This window comes from Euprymna scolopes, chromosome 10, assembly GCF_053919585.1.
Source record: "Euprymna scolopes isolate OS-2025 chromosome 10, ASM5391958v1, whole genome shotgun sequence".
Lineage (NCBI taxonomy): Eukaryota > Metazoa > Mollusca > Cephalopoda > Sepiida > Sepiolidae > Euprymna > Euprymna scolopes.
In genome coordinates, this window is record NC_136491.1 from 18,308,406 (window position 1) to 18,332,033 (window position 23,628).

The window sequence follows — 23,628 nt, forward strand, 5'->3', positions numbered from 1 at the left end:
AATTTCATAGACCGATTATACACTACTAAAAAGTCTGTAAATATTCCTTGTTGGTTACGTTTACAGGTACATGATTATTTTCATAAAAGAAATATATATACTTGAAAATGGATAATATCATAAAGGATGAATAGTAGTTGCCAAACTCAGTGTGTGACATCATAAAGGATGAATAGTAAATGTCCAAATTTGCTTGAAAGCCACAGCATCCCACACACACACACACACACATCAAGTCCAATCCTTCCTCACTGGGGTGGCAACGCAGTAGTGTCAGAACTATGCTGTTTAGAACTCCCAATTCCTGACAGAGAATACACAACATGCTTGGCACTAAGCAATATTAGAGCCACAACCTGGCTAACAGTTCTCTGGTAAAAATCCAGATATCAGCATCAAAATTTATTGTCCTATGGTTGTCTGCTTTTGTGTGCAGCATGGAACCACAAATCAATGGAGTGAAAGAGGCAATATTTCTTTGCATATTACGGGCCAAACATTCAACTTTGCATGCAACAAACAAGTAGTCAGAGGTGAAAACCTGCAATGTTGCAGATTAATGAGCTGCAATCAATGAGGACTTCATGCAGACCAAATAATTATGCAGCATGATCTTTGTAAGTTCTATGTATAGCAGACCAACTCCCTTAAACAGCCATTAGTTCTGGTTGCTGCTACTTGATCAACCAATGTCAAAGTTAAAATATTATATGTTTAATAATAATAATAATAATTTATTAGTGTTGGAGACAATAAATCGGGAATAAGAAAGGAAAACAATCAGAACTTCTGGGGGTATCAGAATCAGAAAAATTTGCGCATATTTTCCAATGCCAAAAATGATTCTTTTATTTTTTTTTAGTTGATTTTATTTAAAGTAAAACCTCCCACTGCTGGTAGTAATGATGAAATAAATATTTATTGATTTTAAACAACTAGTAAAACTAAAATCTATAGATCATCCCCTCACAGGTGTATTTTTACGCTTGAGAAAATATCTGCACGTTATAATGATCGCAAAAAAATAATAGCTGCATAGTTATTTATAGAGAATCAGAATTGGTAATTGTAGCGAAATCAGGAATTTAGTATGGAATCGGAAAAAATATTAGAATCATCCCATCACTAATATATATATATATATATATATATATATATATATATATATATATACATACATATATTTGTATGTGCATATATAACTCAAAAGGTTTCAACATTTATTTATAAGACTATTAATTCTACGTGAACTTTATTTCATTATTTTTATTTTTTTTTTTTTTACATGGTGTTCACCACTTATCAAGGCCCAATGGCCACTCAGGGATAAGGGTTATTGTGTGTACAGTAATCAAAGGGATAGTGTAGCAATAGTATTGGAGAATTGGTAAGGTGTCATTACTTAGGGGGGGGGGGTTAATCAGGAATTTGTTTGTGTTGGACTTGAAGACATCCAGGTTGAAGTCGGGAGGGAAACAGGCAAGCGGAACAGAGTTCCACAGGCGTGCAGTTTTAAGAAAGAAGCTTTGTTCATGGTATCTACGTTTTGATTTAGGCACAAATAAGGAGTGGGGAAAATAATGAGGGTGGTTTCAGCTAGTCGGGTGTTTTTTGAGAAAGATTGGCGAGGGGGGACCAGAGAATGGAGCTCAGACGAGCACTTGCCATGGAAGTAACGATAGAACAATGACAGGCTCGCTACGTCTCTTCTGTGGGAAAGAGGTTGCAGGGTAGAGAAAAGGGCATCCCCCACCAAGCCACGGAGTCTATTTTGTACTCCGTCAAGGCAGGATAGGCTGTTTTTTGCAGCCCCCGCCCAGATGTGGCAGCTGTACTCCATATTTGGACGTACTTGGCTCTTATATAGATAGAGAATTGCATCATTAGTGAGATATCTTCTGGAGCGGTAAAAGGATCCTACCATTTTCCCAGTGACCTTGGCCACAGACTTGATGTATGTGTTCCATTTAAGATCAGGTGTAAAGGTCAAACCCAGAAGCTTATCAAATCCTGGGGCCTCCCTTAGACGAGAGCCATCCATTTCAATTGATGCCAGATGGGGATCAGAGCGTTTATGATGTAGAGATAGGAGCTTGGTCTTAGATGCATTAAAAGGTAACCAGCCACCTCTTTCCCCACTGTATCACGCGCTCAAGATCAGAGGAGAGAGAATCAGAGAGAACATCATCATTTACGGCCTTTGATGTGTTGCCATAGATGGTCATGTCATCAGCATAAATGTCAACGAATGATTTTAGTATGTATTTTGGGAGATCATTGATGTAGATCAGGAAGAGAGTTGGACCCAGTATGGACCCCTGAGGGACTCCAGCATTAATACTGTGGGCCTCTGATTTCTGCCCATCAACCACTACTCTTATGAGCCTATCAGATAGAAATGATTTAATGATAGAGAAAACATTTCCAGTTATACCGCAGCTGGAAATCTTGTGTAGTAGGCCTTTATGCCAAACCTTATCGAAGGCCTTTGATATGTCGAGAGCAATTGCCCTAGAAATGAAGCCTTTGTCGAGAGATTCGCTAATCCTATGAGATATAACATCTGCTGTAGATCTTGCAGAGCGGAAACCATATTGCGTGTCGCTAAGAAGGTTATTTCTGCTGAGGTGGTTGACTACTTCTCTATTTATTGTGGATTCCAGCAATTTACTCATGACACACAGGAGACTTATTGGTCTGTATTGCGAGGGAGATGACTTATCACCTGAATTCTTGAATACAGGGCATACTGATGAGGTTTTCCAGGGTGTTGGGAAGCACTTCTCCTTAAGGCAACGTTTAAACAGTTTGGAAAGTATGGGGGCAAGTTCTGGTGGTAATTTTTTTAACACTATAATTGGAATACCGTCGGGACCAGTTGCTTTACTGGAGTCAAGGTTCTTGATTAGCTTGGCGACTTCACGCACAGATATTTGTACGCTGCATAGCATGTTGTCTGTTATAGGAGGGAATATGGGGAGTTGATGGCCTTCGTCACACAGGGTAGAATTTGCCGCAAAGTTTTTATAATAAAATTGAAATAGGGTTAATACAGATTTTCACTGCCAATTTTCAAGGCCTTCTCCAGACAAAATTCAAGTTTTCAAAACAAAATTTCGAGTTTGTTTTACAATCCACGATTCAAAAAAATGGTCAAAAATCAAATATACAACAAATCAGTGTTAACATAGCCAATAACAGTTACTGTGCAACCTACTGGCATTATTTTTTTGTGTTTTTAAGCAATTTTAAATGCTTTTTATTTCATCTCAAATATTAACTCTCTTTACGGCTTTTAAATTCCAATCAAGATGGTTGACATCTTGCAGCCGGTCTAATTTTAAATTATCACAAGGGGGGGGGGGTATTGAAGAGTCCAATCCGTGCAAGAAAAGTATTTTTGTAGAGGGGGGTATTTTATTTATGCCGCCAATACTACTTCTCCCCTTATGCCCCCACTCTCACAAAAAAATTAAATTATAAATGAGAACAAAAATAGATTTAAATCTTTATCACAAAACTATCCAAAGTGATTTTATTATAAAGGGGCGTAACTCTTGTATCCACACTATACAATTTCAGAATGTATTTCGATTTTATTTTTAATATTTAAAAAGTATTTTAATGGTATTTTTATTAATACTTAAAAAATAATTTAATCATATTTATTTCAATTTTAAGTTTAATATTTCGACTAATTTTCTACTGGACATAAAGAATACACTTTTCAAGGCCTTTTCAAGACATTTTCCATATTTTCAAAAAATTAAAAATAATGCCTTTTCAAGGCAAAAGTCAAAATTCAGAAACTTTTCAAGTCTGCACGAACCCTGTAATATTTAAAATATATCATTATAAAAATAAGTTGAGCCCTCTTTAGGGAATTAAGAATAAGCGGTCAATCTTAGTCCAATGCAATATTTCAATGTCCGTTATTGAATACTATTTGATTGTTTACATCAACATAATTAGTATTAATAGAACTCAAATTCCCTTATTCCTATGCTAATTACCGGTAGCCTATGAAATCAAGAATAACCTTGTAACTGGGTTCAAATCCCCCCAACGACTGACAGTAATTATACTTTCTTATAATGATGAGAACCTAAGTTCGAAATATCGCTATTTTTAAAAGAAATATTTTCAAAAATATTGTACATACAAATTTTACTTGTATATTTTTAGTTTTGTTTCTAAAATAGTCTTATTTTTTCCTACGATGTTAATCAAAATTCATAAAGATTCTATCGCTATATCAGAAAACAAAGAGCATTAAGTATCTGTTTCAACTGATGATATTGAAAAGGTGTAATTCTTACCTGAACCGGCACTTGCTCCCAGATAGTGAGCTGACAAGGCCACAAATGCAGAGTAGAAAGGCTCATATTCTTCATCATGGTTGAAGAGCTCTTCTTCACTGAAAAGCAATTAAAAATATAGAAAAATAAGAAAAAAGATGTTTTGTAACGTAATCACTAAATCAATCTTTATTCTTGGTTATGGTGAGAATAGAAAGTGAACCTTTTTACAGTTTCATAACTCTTTCTCCCCTTATTTTGTCCTTTAGTTCTAACATTTTATAAGCAAGGTTTTTGACAAAGAAAGAGGAAGTGCTATTTTCTGATCATTTATCATTTACTAGTTTTAACCTTCATGTAGTATTATTTATTTTTTTTTTTTTTTACTTCTTACATTAGGTGGCTTCATGTCTTGTCTGGAGTGATTTCCATAAAAAAAAAAAATTCCTAAGTTTCGGGTGTAACAGAGATAATATAATTTGCCTTTTTCAGTTCTTGTTGGGGCAAGAATTTTCTTCTCTTGCTTATAGATAACAAGACTGTTTTTTATAAAAAAATATTTTTTGTGGAAATCGCTGCAGGCAAAGTGTGAATTCACTTAATAAATACAAAAGATGATTATCACAAAACCAAGAGATGCCTATTAGCCTTAGTCTTGAAAAGACTAGGGCTTTATTTCATGTCAATATTAGTGTTCCTAATTCTTGCTCCACCTTTTTTAATTTTGCAGTTAATGTTCATTTGTTTAAATGATTAGGGGCACAAAAGAGATTTTTTTAAAAACTATAGAGAAAAAGAATTTTGCGCATCAACACAAAGGTGAAACTTCCAAGGCCATAATTTCTACTAAAACATTTTAAAAAAAGTGAAGTATGCATGGTACCCTGTGAGTGCACAGTGAACGAAGCATAAAAAAAAATGACTCAGTTCCGCATTTGCTCCCCACTCCCCATTTAGTCCCAAAAATCCCTAGGGGGACGTCAAATCCTGGTGAAAGTGGACAAACGGTGCAGTTTTAAGCCTTAACATATGTAAATTTGAGTTCTGCACCGTGCAAAAAAATGAAATGACTAAGTCCATCATTTGCCCCCGCCCTTTTAACCCCAAAAGTCCCTAAGGCCTTAACATATTTAAATTTGCGTTCAACACTGTTACAATATTTTTGGGTTATAATGGGGTATGATTCCGCACAGTCAGGAGATTCTATTTATAAACAATGCTGCTAGGAACTGACAAATCGAATTAATTGACGTTCTGCTCCCAACCAATCAGAAACCAGAATTGCTCCATAAATATTAAACCTTTCTGTAGCAATTTCACATGTTTTTTTCGTCTCGACACGGAAGAATCTTTTGCTCTGTGGATTCCAACTCGAGAACTGTCTACTGCAAACCAGTCAACTGCCCTGACTTGTGTAGAACAACGAACCATCGGCAACTGTTCTGTCTACTGCAAACCAGTCACCCCTCAGGACTTGTGTAGAACACGGAACCATCGGAAACTGTTCTGAAATTAAACATGGCTTACATTTCTAGAAGCATCATGCAAAACTGCTAAATAGACATACACAGAAAATTTTGGACAAATATGGTAAAATAGTCCCAAAAATGGAGTGTTTTTATTAGGTCTAAAAGAGCCCCTGGGGCACACCCAAGAGTTATAGCGAAATATAGACAAACAAAATTATATAGAATTTCAGAAAGTTTTATAAAAATCCAAGACATCCATTTTTTTTTTTAATAAGTACAAAAGTGTCAATTTTAGTCATTTTAACCCAAAAGGCACCCCTAAGGGAGCAACCAAAGTTTTGCCAGAAAATCTGTTCTGTTACTTTTTTACTCATATCAGGTTTAATGTTTGTGCAAAATTAAAAAAAAATTCCAAGGCATAGTTATTGAAAAAAAGTGCAGACAGATGAACGGACAAAGGAAAATTTACCAGTCCACCCTCATCTTGTCAGGGAACCAAAAAAGAAAATGTCATTTTGCTTATAATTTCAAGTATTTAAAATGTAGATATGTGACTCTGAAAGGCCATTGGCTGGAGGAAATGTCAAAAAACATTTAGTAAGGTTGTCACGTTTGTTTATACAACTCAATAGAAGTGACTGTAGTGTTAGAAAGCTGTAAACTACCAGATCAGAAACAGATTAACCTGATTGGGTTCACTGATTAAAGTATAATATTAATAAGAAATAAATTGTTTTGTGTGATTCCAGGTAAAAACATCACTAATACAGATTGTTTAAATATATTTTGATAATTTGTAATTATTATATGTGAAAGAATACATTTTAAACAAAACAAATGTTTGAAATGTCACTTTCCATTCTTAAAATAAAAAAAATCATTCACATTATCGTTAACTAAATCACCTTGTAAATGTTAATTCAGAAAATACACGAAAACTTTTTCTAATCAACCAGTTAAGTGATAATTGTAAATACACAAGATTCTCCTCTTTTTTATCAAAAATCTTCCATTTCTGATCCAAAAAATGGAAATTGACTTATGATCTAAACATAGAAATTGTCTGCCTGAATAATTAGCTAGAAACACGTCTTAACTATTATTTTTGTTATCATTTAAATAAGATAAAAATCTATGAATATATGTGAACAAGTGTTGAATGTTGTGAATTTATAATCTTTAATTTCAAGAATCCTTTGTTTGCCATTATCTTAAATTCTAACAAACACTGAATGGTTCAAAACAGCAATTGAAGCACATGTTCCCACGTGGAAGTTTTATAGCAAGCCCCACTCTCCCCAATGGTTTACTTCTACTTGTGCAGCTGCCATCGCGCTAAGGCAGCATGCATACCGCAGATTTAACCGACATAAGTCCAGTTCAAGCAGACAGAAGTATATAGAAGCCAGAAATAACTGTAAGAAAGAAATAGCGACAGCTAACAGAAAATCTACTGAAACCACCAAAAAACACATCAAAGCACAGAAATTAGGAACTTGTGACTTCTGGAAAATCTACAACAGTGTAGTAAATAATGGGCAATCAACAATTCCCCCACTAACCAACAATCATAAGGTTGTTTGCTCAGCAACCGAGAAGGCTAACATGCTTGCCAGTCGGTTTGCCTCCAACTCCACTCTGGACCCTATTAACCATCCCCTCCCTAACTTTCCTTTGCAGACAGATGCCACACTAGGCAATCTGAAAATTCCCCCTTCTCAGGTGCATGCTATCATAAAAAATCTTGACACTTCAAAAGCATGTGGACCTGATCTCATCTCGGCTGTGCTATTAAAAAGTGCTCCGCTGAAGTAGCTCTGGTTCTCTCCAAACTTTACAACAAATGCCTTAATAAATCTTGCTTTCCTGCCTGCTGGAAAACTACTTCTGTGGTACCAGTTTTCAAGAATTCTGGCGAAAGAACTGACCCAGTAAATTACTGCCTCATTAGCCTCCTCTCACTTTTCGTCGAAATATATGAATCCATAATTAACTAAGATCTAGTCCATCACCTTACAGATGCTAAACTTCTGACCGACCAACAATATGGATTTAGGCAAGCCCGTTCCACGGCAGACATTCTAACTGTAATCTCTGAGCATATATACCATTCACTTGACAAAGCAGGGGAGGGTAGAGCAGTAGCTCTAGATATATCTAAAGTTTTTGACAGGGTATGGTATGAAGGTCTTCTCAGGAAAATCAGATCATACAGTATCACTGGAAGAATACTTAACATAATTAAATCCTTCTTATATAAGAGAAAAATCCAGGTTGTTCTCTATGGTCATACATCTAAACAATATGATATAAATGCGGGAGAGCCTCAGGGGGTCTAACCTTGGACCTCTATTATTCCTAATATTCATAAATGACCTCCCTGACAAAATTGTCTCTGAGATGGGTATATATGCTGATGACACCACGCTCTATAACAGACACAACAGGAAAACAAATGAACACATATCTAAGGAAATGGCAGAAACACTAGCGGATAACCTCCAATCTGTAGTGAAATGGGGACAAAAATGGATGGTCACATTCAATGCTGCCAAGAATAAACTTGTTTCCTTCAATAACTACGAGAAACCTTCTCTACCACCAATAGCAATGGCCAAAGACTCTTTATCTGAAGGTACATCTTTTAATCTCCTTGGCCTAACGTTCACAGGAAACATAAGTTGGAAAAATTACATTGAGAGCATTGCCAGGACCGCTGCAAAAAAGGTAGGTTCTCTCTACCGTGCTAGAAAGCTACTAAAGCCCGAAAGTATCCTGTACCTCTATAAGGCCACCATTTTCCCATGTATGGAGTATTGTTGTCATATTTGGGCTGGTGCTTCTGCTACTAGTCTCTCACTCCTAGACAAGGTTCAAAAGAGAGTTGCTAACCTGATAGGTCCTGAACTGTCATCTTAGCTTCAGCCTCTGTCCTATCGATGAAATATAGCATCCCTCTGCCTGTTCTACAAGTACTTTAACGGTGAATGCTCTGACGAACTGCAAGTACTTGTACCCTCTCGACGTAAATACCTCCGACAAGCAGCAAAATCCCACCCCTTCACAGTAGAGATCCCTAAGATGTAAGAGAGCCTTCTACTCCAGTAGTTTCTTCCCCAGAAGCGTTAGACTTTGGAATTCCCTCCCGGGTTCCTACTTCCCCAACTGTACTGACATGCAGAAGTTCAAGTGTAACATGAATCGACATCTTGCTGCCCAACTCCCCACATAGTACCCCTGTAGCTTATATCCCTGATAGTAGCCCCTACATCAAAGTGGCAATGTGCCTGATTTGGGATTAAATGTAAAAAAAAAAAAAAAAAAATTTTATAAGAATATAAATATCAAAGCAACTAGATGCCACTTATGAATTTAATATCCCATAAAACTTACTACTTTGGAGGAAACTGGTTCAACCAACTGACTATATTAAACTAATCTGATTAACATGCATTCAGTTGGAAAACATGATTCCACTTTTTCATGCAATTCAAAATACGACTTCACTGTAATAGAATCGTTCAGTCCAAGGACACTTCAGCATTTTTGTTCAAAATATTCCTTTTTGGTCTCCTTTTTATGAACTTGATTTTCAACAAGTTGTTATCCATTTCTAAATTCTAAGTTAAAAACATATACCGCCTCTCCCCCTCACACACGTTCCGTTACAGTCATATTTAAAAGATAAATTTGCATCAAAATTAACGAAATTTTAATGTTTATATGAAGTTTAGATGAGTAAATACACAAATCTGTTTGTTTTTTCCTTTTTTTTTGCATTTACAGCAAATTTATGAATGAATAGTTTTATTTCAAATCAAAATTCCCAGTAGTGAATTAGTTGAAGTGATAGCAAACTGGCAAAATGTTTAAATAAAAGACCGACTTTTTATTCTAAGATTTTATGTAACTCTTCATAAAAAAAAAAAAAAGTTCTAAGCGGATTTATTATATTAAGCTCAAAATAATAATTGAATTTAAAAAAAAAATACAAAAGAATAGTTAATTTTATTAATTAACTTGTGCAAAGTAATATACAAATTAGTTAACATTACCCCATCATCGAAGTCTTAATCATTCAAACAAATCCACCATCAACCAAGTTCTTTATGAGGGTGGTGAAGGTATGCTAAAATGATTTTTAAACAGTTTTAATAGACTTTAATTCACTATATGATTGAAAATTATAGCAAGGCCATAATTCAGAAATAACTAGATGACCCCCTCCTTAGAGTTACTAGATAGTCAATACTTCCCTCCACTCATCCCTCTGCCTATAAACTAACAGAATGTGTTGTGGAAACAATCCAGACTGGGGAGGGGGGGACATACCCATCTCTCCTTCTTTTGCACTCTCCCTCTCTCCTCCCAAAAATTAAAAGGAAGGAAAGGATCATAACAAAAGTGGTTATTTCAAACAAAGCAGAAAAACAGTCTTGTGGGGGGGGGGGACAAAAGCCAAGCACAGACAAAGATTCTCAAGCATTCATTCTAGGAGTAGCCAGTAAAAGACGGACACCCAAAAGCACCACGTCTCATTAAGCGAGCTATGGTATGAATCTGCAACATATCACCCCCCGCCTCAATGTTGTGTGGAGGTGACCAAACAGGGGCGACAAGGATTCCAGATTTTCCTTTGTGAAGGAACCAAATTGACATTACGAAACAATTTGTTTCAGTCTTCGACCTGGCAGAGTATTAAAGAATTGTTTGAATAAAAGTTGATGTGGTTGTTTAAATTTCAGAAATCCAAATAGATGTTGCAAAACATGGTTTGTTTCCGTCTAAGATTCTGGCAAGAGATTACAAAAATCACCAAAATACAAGTTGATGGATAAACAAAACTTGATTTAGAATAACAAAAAGATTGACTTCTGACATCAGAGAAAATGGAATAGATTTTATATATACACGTTAGTCAGTTAGAGAATGGAGTCAGTCAGAGAGAGGTCGAGTTTACTAGCAGACAGGGGATCCAGTTACTGAGGTTCATGGGAGCACTAGTAGTGAACAATATAGCAAGATGTAGAGACCAAGGAAGCATGCAACTCCAAGCTAGGGAACATTCAAGGAATAAATCTATATATCTATAAAAGTGACAATGTGTGTGTGAGAACACTTCTCAACCTATTTACTCAATGAATTTTTGATCTCCAGAATCAAATTTGGTATATAGAATATTCAGACATGTGGAAAAATTTTTTTAATCAGTTTTCATTCGAAAAAAAAAAAAAAAAAAAAAAAGGCCTTCTAAGGGGTCAAAATTGAAAAATTGGTACTTGGGAGTCATCAGATTTTTATCTGTTTTTCATCTATTTGTCAACTGTTCCATGGCTGCACATATGCAAGTCATTCACATTATGTTAAGAAGTAGGTTTTAACGTTTATGTCAAGCTGGTCTAATGGTTATTGTACTTGATTTAAGGACTTTAGGTTTTGGTTTCAATCTCAGCTGGAGTATATTTTTTTTTTTTACTTACAATAAGTGAACTGTTTAGAAAAACATAATACTTACATGCACATGTCTCGGTTTCATTCAATATTTTTTTTTACTTCATATTTTTTAAGGAATTTAATGTTACATTAAATATTAAGCAACACCAGGTACATCTAGTGTTATATAAAATATCATCTGGCATTTGGTGTCCTTCAGAGGAAATCTTTTTGCAACTTCAAAGAATTCAAAAAGGGACGCAGTGAAACAAGGGACGTGTGAAAGAGCATCTCTCCTCTCTCTCTCTCTGGCTCTTTCATACTCTCTCTATTTTCTCTCTCTGTGTCTCTATTAGATAGTAGATCGAGAGAGAGAGGGAGAGGGTGGGAGGGGGTCAGAGAGATATTTTTGTAGTTAATCCACGTTGCAGGAAGTGACGTTTCATCTAACCGGATGTCATGTGATGCTACATGGCAAGGTTGGTGAAACGTTGAGTCTCTCAGAAAATGCCGAGCCGAGCAGAAGTCTAAAATGGTTCTCTCCTAAGTAAGGAGGGAGATGCGCGCCCCAGACGTGGGACGTGGTAGGTACACACAGTGGAGACCATCAATGGCGGCATCTGCAGATCATGCCTGGGAGAATAAAAGGTTGAAAACCCAACATCTGTCTTCATCTTGTGTATTCCGGCGAAAACAGCAAGAGAGCTCCACCCAGATGAAGACTCTCCCAGAGCAGCAGAACCAGGTATGAATCTTCTTTAATTCAAACACATAAATACACAACAAGCGTCCTAACCACTAGACAAACGGTTTACGGGATCTTGGCTCCCGTTCTCTCGTCTCTTAACACTCGTAATATCTCTCTCTCTCTCATCGTCGTAAACTTCTTCTCTTCATTAGTAAAATGGACACGTCATCACCAGGGTACCAGTATCCCTCAAGTAAAGTGTCCAAGTCAAATCCTCTTCTTCTCCCTCCCTTATGTAACAGACGTACCCCCAGAAAAGATGTTAATCATCCTGGTACAGAATTGTTCTTGTACATTATTGTCTGCGTTTGGTGAACTGTTTATTGCATGTATATACGCATGTCCACACATGTGGTGTTAATTTTAACATGGCTTTGAACATTTCTGTATATTATTGGAACAACGTTCAGCAACCACTTGCTAACCCTTAATTTATATAAAGCTCAGTAGACAAGATATCTTGGCACTCTCTCAAAAGCATTTTTTTAAATTCACAAAGGCAAAATACAGGTATTCCTGCATTTGTCTTTGAATAAATATAGAATCAGTGATACTTCATCCAGACTACATTTTGTTGATGATTATTTGGCTTCTTATTTGCTGCTCAATTATCCTATTTGCAACTCTCCAAAATTTGAAAGAAAGTTATTTCTGGCTTTTAAATTATTAATAAATCCTCATGTATTAAAAGATTAAATGTTTTGCAAGCTATTTACATCCAATCATTATATAAAGATTAAAACATTACCTTACGTAAATTAGTTATAGTTTTATAAGAATTTAGCTTAATTAGTAATATAATGATCTAATGATACCGTGATAAATAAATGTAACTTCCAAAATCCTATTTAAAAAAAAATTATTACCAAAATTATGAAAATATAAAAAGTGAAACAAAAACAATACTCCTGGACAACATCGGGTAGGTCCATATAATTTTACAAAATATTTGAAAGAAAAAAAAAAAAAAAAATGGATTAGTCAAAATATCAATTCAGTCAACCATGCATCAGTTTGTCCAGTGACCAATCCACTTGGGTTCGTAGCAATTCCAATCAATACTGCTCACATTCACCAGATAATGTTTCAGCAAAACCACTTCCAATCAGCTTTACAATTAGGAAGCAAATATTAGAAAAGTGGAGGGAACGAGGGGAAATGGAGGCTTTATTTGACGAAACAACCAAAAGTATCTAAAAATATCTATTACTCAAAACTTCGTTTCTCAGCAAAAATATTTAGCTAAGTTTATATGAAAACATTAGCAACTGTTTAAAGTCATATAGGATTACATTTTTTTTCACTTCAAAATAAGTAAATAACAGACATGGTAAGGAAAAAGGCAAGTAGCCAAAGATAAAAAACTAGGAACGATGTTGGCAGAAGTCTATTTACAGCATCCCCAAGAGGGCAAAATTGAACACAAAGTCATTTTTTTATGTAAGGGATGTCTAGCTTTTTAAAAAAGGAGACTCTGGATGAGACAAAGATAATTGCCCCAGTGAAGAAGGATCTCTCCTCCTCTGACTGAGGATAGAACAGATATTCCATACCTCTATGTATACATGATACACAAAAAATCTTCTGAAGAGAAATCTAAGTTTTCTGATATTTTATACATCTTATAAATATAAATACAATCATTCCATCAGAAAAATTTTTTATAATGTTAAAGGATGTTTTCTTTTTAGGCTACACAATGTAATTTTTTTTTTTTTTTCGTTTTTACAAGTTTTTGAAAATATTGAATCATTTTTTTTTTATCATTTTCTTTATTACCTGCTGGGTTTACAAGGTGTTGTTAGCAACACCCTGTAAACTCAACAGGTAATAAAGAAAATTATTGAAAAAAAAAAAAAAATTATTATGCAATATTTTCAAATACTTGTAAAAGCATACAAACGGCAGAAAAAAATGACATCATATTGTTTTCAAAAAAAAAAAAAAAATTTTTATGATGTGAACATTTTTTTTTTTCTCATGAGTTTTATTTACAATACTTGATTATCCATGACACCCAACTATGATGGCAGCGATGCCTCACCTACTGTTGAGTTTTCATATGGCTGTCCAGTCCAATCCACATCTGCCACAAGTAGAACAGTGAGAATATCGATAGGGATCCAGTTTTCGTAATATACCTTTTCTGAGGTTTCTTATCCATCCTGATTTTCCTCCAGCTTATGAACCCCTTACTGACAAATCATCCTCTAGATGAACGGTTGAGTGACAGCACTTTCAAACTGGTCTGGACAGGAGGCAGTAGATTGTACAGTTGGAACTATTAGATCGGCCTTTGTGTACCTTCAATAATCCTTAAGGTGTGATTGGGAAATCTCAACGTCAAAAAAAAAAAAAAAAAGACATGCCCACGAATGTGTCATGCAGTCAATACTCCTCTTTGGCTACAAGTCGTGGTTGATCTGCATAAGGTGGAAGATTTTAACAATGCCTACCTCCATTGCTGACGATGCCCCAACTGTTGATTTTCTGCCAACACCTCAATCAAATATCTATGCTCTCTGTCCTATTGCAGCAACATTTTCAATGGTTAGGACATGCAGTTCATTGCTCCAAGAGATAATTAGTATGTGACAATCTTCTCTATGTGGATGGTGTAGGCCTATTGGTGGATAGTTGATGACCAGGACAACAACTATCAAGGAGGACTTGGTTGAGATCTCAAATCTACAGGTGGTCAGCCTTAAATACAGAAATTTTGATTGGGTTACTGATTTTGTGTGACCTTGATCAAGCCGACCATGCATGGATCACCATGGTTCAAGTTATAATGTAAGCCAGGGAAAAAGTTGGCTCAACCTAACCCGACAGTGAATGCAAACTTTTTTTGTTTTTCACATGATTCTTCACTTGATTGTATCTAACCGAATGACAGGATGTAATTAGCCAAAAAACATTTTTGCATGAGAATTTTGACATCTTGATGACATGCCTACACCAGCTAAGTTAGGGTTTAGGGATGGATGATACACAGAATTAGTTTTATAGAGTACTAGCCTGGGTGCCCAGTGTTGCCCGGGTGTTTGGAGGTGTGTGTTGAGCAAAAAAAAAAAAAAAGTTGTAGTAGGCAGGCAGGCTTGAACCCATCACATGAAGGCGGAAAACAAAGTGGAAGTGTGTGTAAGGGTGTTGGTTAAGCAAAAAAGAAAAGTGGTAGTAGGTAGGTAGGCTCGAACCTGTACCTCGAACGAGGAAAAGAAAGTAAAAAAAAAAAGTGATGCGTTAGCTGTTGCTCCCATCGCCAAACCAGAAATAACATAGGATTAAATTAAGGCTAGACAATCGAAAAGAGGCGATGATTTTCGAAAATATCTGAAAAAAAGCAACCCCTCCCTGTAGAAAAGTGCCCAGTTGAGGATGAAGGAGTTAATATTTTTGGCCAATTTTTCGACATTTGTCATCCAAAGGGTTGAGCTTCAAAATGATACCAATCTTGTGAAAATCCGTCACCTCTGTCGGAAGTTTTTGCAAGACATATATACATACATGCATTTAAACAGACAGGTGAGATTTACATTGTAGATTAGCATATGGGGTATTTCATTATGCGCAGTTATCCACAAGATGCATTATATATATATTTAATATGAATTTGTTTTATTTTATATAAATAATTCTGTTTTCTATTTTCATAGCATCTATATTTAGACAATATGAATTCTTGAAGGTTAAGAGGTTCACACAGAGAAGTACTTTACTGAAATGGCCTTCTGTGGTGTCCTCGACTGATCTCCATGCATCCAGCACCATGTGATGCGTAACATAGCTCATTCTAAAGTTGCAACAGCCTCTCCATAAAGAACAACTATCCATATGTGGTGAAGAGAAGTAACCCTGTTAAGTATGCATGAGTATAGAATACAGCAGATCTAGGAGTAAACCTTGATAAACTATAAACTATCCTGCTATCCCTATGGGTAGCAGTAGTTTCTGTGGCATCCAACAAAAGCGTAGTAGTTGCTCAGAGAAGAACATAGTTATATGAATGAACACCTTGACAACAGATAAGCACAATGCTCGTTAGTGGAGAGCTATGGTAAGATGGTGTTTCAACAAAAAATACACATCCCTTCGGAAGGATTAGGCCATAAAACTTTGTTTGAATTCTAATGAGTTATGTTGAATTTGGAAATTAATGGTAACAACAAAGTCAGAAGTAATATTGAAGGTGTTATTGCCAGTCAGGAGGGTTGTAGTGTTGTGGGTCTAACCAGACCTTTATCTCATAAAACCCCACAACAATCCAAGATTAGAATTGCTTCCCTGAATGTTAGTAGCATGAGTGGTTAAGCCAGAGAAATTGTTGAAACACTAAAATGAAGAATAATTGATAGCTGTTTTGTTCAGGAAACAAAATGGTGTAGTGGCTTAGCTAGAATGATCACTGGAAAGAACAGTTAATACAAGTTCTATTGGTCTGGTGTTGATGTGCTTATTGTTGCAAAGTCGGTTGATAAGGTTCTCTCAGTTGTGAGCTGTGACAGCTATTTAATGCAGTTTCGAGTTCTGATTAGCGATCAAATTGTGAACATTTGGTGCGCATATACCTTTCAGACTGGGGTTTCAGAAGAGTTCAACGAATCTTTCTTTTCCAAACTCCTGAGTAGTATCTTTACTGTCCCACATGCAGAGACACTGATTGTTTCTATTTACTTTGTCTCTCTCATGAGGGCAGAGTTAAACACCAAGGTCATTTTTTAATGTGGAGAAAAGAAACAAAAATTTTAAATTATCTTAGTCATGAAGGATTTCTCCTCCACTAACCAAGAACAAAAAATTGAAGTGTAGCATCCAAACAGACACTAGACTTTGATTTTGGCCCAAAGGAGACACTGATTGTTGCTAATGATCTGAATGGATGTATAGGTAGAGAGTCGGATGGCTTCTGAGCGCCTGCATGTGACCAATGGTTTTGGCACAAGAATTCTTGATATGTGCGTTGCTGTTGATGTAGCAGTGTTAAATAAATTTTTACATAAATCTGACCGCGGACTAGTGACACATCACTCTGGAAATATATGTTCCCAGGTAGACTACATCTTGACGAGATGAAATGATCCAAATGACTGTCAGAAATGTAATTGGTAGTGAGGAATGTGTCACTCAACAAACTCCTTGTGTATGATATGCAGTTTCAAACTATTGGTGCCTCCAAAGAGATCCTTATGGAAACTCGCTAAGCAAATAAATTCTTTGGCAGTTCAAACCAGTAACCCGGCAATAACTCATTTTTGCAAATAAAAAAATTTTTTGAAAGTAAAGAGTAAGATAATGAAAACTAATCAATATTTTTAGATATTATATCAAAATATCTACAAATGAAATAAGCAATTCAAGGAAAAGTATGAGGGAAATTGATGAATACCAAAAATTTGAGATTTTTAAAATTTTCAATTTTCGCTATCTTCACACAATGCTCACTTGGAACAGTAGAAACGCAACACCTCTATCCACTGCACCACGGGCCCCGAAGGGCGATCACAGTTGGATTTTATGGTCTTATAAATCCAAGTTTGTGTTTTTACCTGGCCTTCCATTGTCCGGTCCATACCAAATGGTATTATCATTATCTGAAGAGAGAGGTTTCAATCCTACCCAAAACAGGTCAGAGGATTAGTTGGCTAAGCGTGGTGAGACAACAACAACTATGGAAAGTAGTAATTACTGGGAATACAGTTACAAAACTTAGCATTCCTATCCTGTCGTGGTTAACCATCTGAAAAAGGCCAGAGGATTAGTTAGTCGAAACGTGATGAAAAAACAACTGTGAAAATGAGGAAGCAGTCCGCAAAAAAAATTAATACACCAATTATAAAGCCCCATCTCAAAGGATTCCAAAAAATAATAAAATATATAATAATAATTGTCATGAAGAGTCAAGGAAGATGAAAGGATGGAGGAGGAAGAGCACCATCCAGACCTCTAGATTCCAAACAGCTGCTATCAGTGAAAAATTAATGGTAAATGATCATTGCAAAAATGCAAAAGATCTACAATTGAGATTTATCACTCAGACTCCAGAAAATATCACCTGCTGTTGTCAGTGAGCAATCACTGGTTATTAATTTCTTACATAGAAGTCACCACTTATCAAGGCCTGGAGGCCACTCGAGGATAAGGCTTACTGAGTGTACAATAGTCAATGGGATAATATAGTAATTGTTAGTAGTGGAAATTTGGCAAATTGAATTACTTAAGGGGACAGTTCAACAAGAATTTGTTTATGTTGGACTTGAAGACGACCAAATTGTAGTCAGCTGGAAAGATGGCAAACAGAGGAGAGTTCCACAGGCATGCAGTTCTAAGAAAGAAGCTTTGTTCATAGAATCTATATTTAGGTTTAGACACAGATAAAGAGTAGAGGAAATTACTGATAGTGGTTACAGCTAGATAAGTGTTTTTCATGAAAGTTTGGTGAGGGGGGACTATAGATTGGAGCTCAGATGAACACTTGCCATGAAAATAACGATAAAGCAGAGACAGACTCGCAATGTCTCTTCTGTGGGAAAGAGGTTGCAAGGATAAGAAAAGGGCATCTCCCACTAGGCTACAAAGTCTATTTTGAACTCTGTCAAGGCAGGATAAGTGCTTCTACCAGCTCCTGCTGAGATGTGGCAACAGTACTCCATCCGTGGAGGTACCTGACTCTTATATAGGCAGAGAATTGCATCACCAGTGAGATATCTACTGAAGTGGTAGAAGGATCCCATCATTTTGCCAGTGACCTTGGCAACAGATTTGATGTACGTGTTCCATTTTAGACCAGGAGTAAAGGTCAAGCCCAGAAGCTTGTCAAAACATGAGATCTCCCCAAGACGAGAGCCATTCATTTCAATTGATGCTATAATAACATTGATACAATAATAATAATTATAATCTATTACTAATGGCGATTTGGTATCTGTCTGAAGCTGAAACTATATCTTTTAATGCTTAATTTTGTTTACTATGCTATGTCAGACTAGTGCATCATTTTCCAATGCTAAAATCAGGGAGTATCTGTTCTGGTATCAGGAGAATATCCTCCCAAGCATTACCTACGCCTTTGAAAAGGGTAGTGTAGTGCATGTTTATTTGTTAGGATAGGATTCCCCCAGAAATGGGGGGGGGGTCCAAAATAATGTTTGTTAATCATATACATGCTATATGCAACAAGAAGGAGTATTTTTTTGCTAATAATAATAATACACGAATCAAAGGCAACATAATGCATACGAGCAAGTGGAAAGTATCAGCAGCAGCGAAGAGTGACCAGCATGCGGAGAGATTAGCGATAGTAGCAGAAAATTGCACATATGCGAATTAGGAAGTGTGCACGAGAAGAGAAAGGGAAAATGCAACACGTGCTCGGGGAGAAATGAAGTCGGCATCAAAGAAAACAATCTGGGTTGGCATTTTTCCCTTTTCAACAGAAGTTTTTTATTCCCGTTATTTTTTTTACACCACTTCTCTTGCTGCTACATGTTGAAAAGGGAAAAATGCCAACCCAGATTTTTATTTATTGCTTTGTTTGTAAAGAACTGACACTATAAGGGTAGATATGGAAGACAAATGGCATAATCTGATAACCTAACACTATCCCCCCAAAATAAATAAATGCAGTGACACTAACATCTGTTGATACCACACAAAATTGTCATGTAGGTAATAGGAGGATGGAAAGATGGAGTAAGGAAGTCTCATCAGACTAGGCCCTGTGGAGGCTTAAATTTCAGAAAAGGCCAAAGACCGTTATTCAGTTGTTTTGTTTTTTTTACTGAAAAGTGACGAAACTTCACTTTCTTTTTCTTTTTTTTTCCAAAGAAAAAGCTAGAAAATTCTTGGAAATCAGAAAACAGTTTTCGTTTCACTGTTAGTGTTCAATAAATTTAAAACTATAATCCCAATTAAATAACTTTATTGGGAAGAGAAACCCCCCCCCCCAAAAAAAAAGAAAAAAATGCTTAAAAGATTTGAATATGTAACAAATAAATGTTACCAAAGGAAAAATCAGTTACTCTTCTACCTACCTAGATAAGTTTTGTGTAGTTAAACATAGTTTAAAGCATCTATTTAATTAGTAACACAAGTAGTGCCAAGTTGGTAAGTTAGAATGACAACAAGATGGTCGACATCCAGACATTTAACTGAGGTCTCAATAATCGCTTAAATCATAAAAATAAAGCAAAATATAAATAGAAACCTACCTATGTCACGGTGACATATTGGGTGGATCTCTGACAATATTTTGTTCCTTTTTCGAGTTTTGAGCCATAAATTATTCTCCAGAGGCGGCATGTTCTTGTCAGTCATGTTGTTATCGGTTTAATTCACAAACTCGGCACTACTTTTTTCAAACCTAATAAAAGCTTTTAAATACGTTAAAACACACAAAACTTGTTCTAGTAAGTAAAAAAGTAACTTATTTTGCTTTTGGTTATATTTATTTTTTATATATTTGAATTTTTTTTTTTTTTTTTTTTTTTTTTTTTTTTTACTTTAACTGCAACTTAACATTCACCTTTAAATTGACGACTAAGGTAGGTTTTGGGGTGTGCCGAAAACGAAAATCACATTTAAATTGAAGGCACACAAATAGTTTTCTGGATCTTAATACCTTTATTATCCAATGAATCCATTATGTTTTCAGAGGAGGCCATGTTTTCCCCCAATTGAAAAGTACTAATGCACATGGCGTGGGTATTATTATACAAACACCGTGACAGCGTTAGGGTTAGGGTTAGGGGGTTAGGGTTAGGGTTAGGGTTAATTCGCTGTCACGGTGTTTGTATAAATTTACCCATGCGTGTTAGAAAACACCCCCTCCTCCCCATGCTAAGAATGGCGAAAGCCACTGATATTTATTATTGGGGGAAAAAAATGTCTTAATTTTTAGGAAACTACTTGTCTGTCCCAAATTTGAATATGATATTCGTTTTCGGCAGATCCGAAAACCTATTATAAGTCGTCAATTTAAAAAAGTCGGTATTAGTTGCAGTTCTAAGTACATAAAAAAGAATAAATGTTAAGTCATCATTGTTTTGTATTAATAAAATCATAGAATGACTCATAATGAAATCATGGTATTTATATAGATTGGCCTCCGTGGCTGCAGATATTGTCTTGATAAAATTCCGGTAACGAATTACCCGCACAACAACCGATGCGACGATGCGTCCACAAAAAAATAAACTAGATTTCCTGAAACTAAAATACGAAAAAACACTGCATTATTTATTTTGACTTTCACATTTGTATTGTATTTTCGTTGTAAATTGTTGCTTTTGACTTTTTGTGCTTTCTAGTGTTTTCTTCTAGTTTTTCAGTCAAGTTGACGACTTCTGGTGCTTCTACAGAATTTGAACCAAATCAACTTGTCGAATTAAACCTAAAATTTAAGTTAGCGTTAGGGATTCAGAACAGGTTCGGTGCTTGTCCTCTACCGGTTTATAATAAATTGTTGAATTTCAAGAGGTTGTTTTGTATTGTTCGTTTTTATTTTTCTTTTTTTTTTTTCTTTTGCGGCGTGGTCTGTTGTAGCCTTCGTCTAACGGCTTTTGAAATTCAAGGAATTATTGGACCGATGCCTTCATATAAATTTCTGAAATGTCATTTCAGTGAATGTCATTAAATACACCTTTATAAAGTTCATTTTAACTTTATCTGAAAATTTCATATTGATTAGATAATTACCTTAATTTGATAGATTTTTAAAGAGAGACTCCGTCAAAACAAACCTCCATTTTGTCCATCGCAAGTCATTTACCCTTTTCATTGTAGGAAGAAGTTGTTTTTAATTGTTGAAAAGAGTACCAATCCTTGAATTTCGATGATTGCGAAATTAAGTTAATTTAAAACGATACTTTTTACTTTCTTTTTAATATTACCATTCGGATTTAGGGTTAGTTTTAACGAAGAACATTTTTCAGCAACTTGTCTCATGCGATGACTGAGATGCACATATGTAACCAATAATGTTTGTAAATAGACTATACACCTACTCACTGTCCTCCATTGAGCACTCTTTAATAATCACACGACACGGTCAGTACAACCATTATATATATATATATATATATATATATATATATATATATATATATATATATATATCTCAGCAGGTTAAAATAGCCAAAACTTTATTGATCCTCAACTAATATTGTTTTATTGAAAATATTAGTGCTTTGCTTCACTGCTTATACACCTTTGTTACTGCGTTAATTTTTTTTAATAGTATTTTCAAGTCAAATTAAAGTTTTACGATATTTTTCATATTAAATTGTGAAGTGAAAGTAGAGAACAGTTAGAAAACACCCTCCCCTATGTTAAGAATGGCTTTCTAAATAACGTTATTTCAGCAGGGTAACAAAAATGCATAAGTACCAACTTTACAATATATTTCATGCAGGCCATTAAAAAGTTTGGTTCGAAGACCAAAACCACATTTGAAATAAAAATCACACTAAAAAAAAAAAAAAAAAAAACTGAAATTTATCTTTGAATAAATAAAAACAAACAAAAAAGCAACAATTTAGAAAACAAAAAAAAAACGCAACAATGTAAATAAATTGGTATAAGATGGCTTTTTTTATTTATTTTATTTTTTTTTACGTTTTAGGAAACTGGATTTAAATTTGTGTGGTTGCCTTTCAACTGTGGTAACTTATCGAATTTTATCGAACCGATATCGGCATCCATGGGGTGCGATTTATACAAGCACCTTAATTTCAAATTAATTAGTTACTTGTATGCAAAGCCGAGGAAGGCCAGGGGGCATTAAATTAATTGAATTTTAAAGGGGCAAATTTATGTTTAATTATGACAGAAATAAAAACCGAGGAATAAGATAAACGTTATATCAGAAAAAAACAAACGCGTAATGAAAATTTAACACAGACTGACGTTTTTTTTTATTATTATTATTATTATTTATTCAAGGTAAATTAATTTTTTTGAAACATGCAGAGCACATTTAGAACTCTCAACTCTCTCACAAAAATTAAAATAATTAAATATAAAAACATCGGTTATTTTATGTTCCGGGTTCTATTTCATTTTTAAGTTTTAATAAAATGAAAATAAAACTTTAAAGGAAATTACGAGGAAGATGCGAAAGAAACTGTAGTAATTACAGATAAGAATGAAGATCTTTCGACCGAAGATATCCCTTAAAATTAATAAATAATCCCGGAAAATTATAATAGGTTACCTTTTGGAAATCACTCGGGAAAAATCTGGAATTTCATTCTTGTTGAAGGCTGAATAAGAGGCAGCTAGTAGAGGTTTCACGCAATACGACAATGACGCAGGTACGGCCGCCATATTGTTTTGCTGGCCAATGTCAAGAAGGAGGAGGAGCTTAAAGTGATTATTAGTAATTTTTTATTGCGAAGAGTTGCTTCCCTTGACAACAACAAAGTTTTTATTTTTACGTTTTATTGCTCATCTAGTATGTCTAGAAGGAATGGTGAAAGGGTGCCAAAAACATGTAAATCACCAAGAAAAATAGGATCGTTTTTTAGTTTTGATATGAAGAGAGATAATTTTGTTACCTTAAATTAAGGGAAATTTATCTCTCAAGAAAATAAATGTTAATTCTATTCAATTCAATTTATTTTGCAAAAAAATACAATACTCGCGCTCAATCGTCATATAGTGTAATGTTATGACCCTTTAGGCT

At 35.2% G+C, this 23,628-nt stretch overlaps 1 protein-coding gene across 7 annotated transcripts in view; it reads right to left on the bottom strand.

Annotated features, from left to right (window-relative positions):
- The window catches only part of LOC145285823 (E3 ubiquitin-protein ligase UBR4-like), a 350,597-nt gene extending 327,300 nt beyond the window's left edge, over positions 1-23,297 (bottom strand). For 6 of the 7 annotated variants that reach the window (XM_080134245.1, XM_080134244.1, XM_080134247.1 and 3 more), the window contains exons 1-2: positions 23,158-23,291; positions 4,320-4,417 (exon numbers count right to left, since the gene is read on the bottom strand). In XM_080134245.1, the coding sequence (XP_079990371.1) occupies positions 4,320-4,417; positions 23,158-23,270 (211 nt within the window). In that variant the 5' untranslated portion in view covers positions 23,271-23,291. Of the gene's footprint in view, positions 1-4,319; positions 4,418-23,157 lie in introns of all 7 variants that reach the window. The other variant, XM_080134243.1, reaches the window with a different exon arrangement.
- Positions 23,298-23,628: the final 331 nt, after the last annotated feature.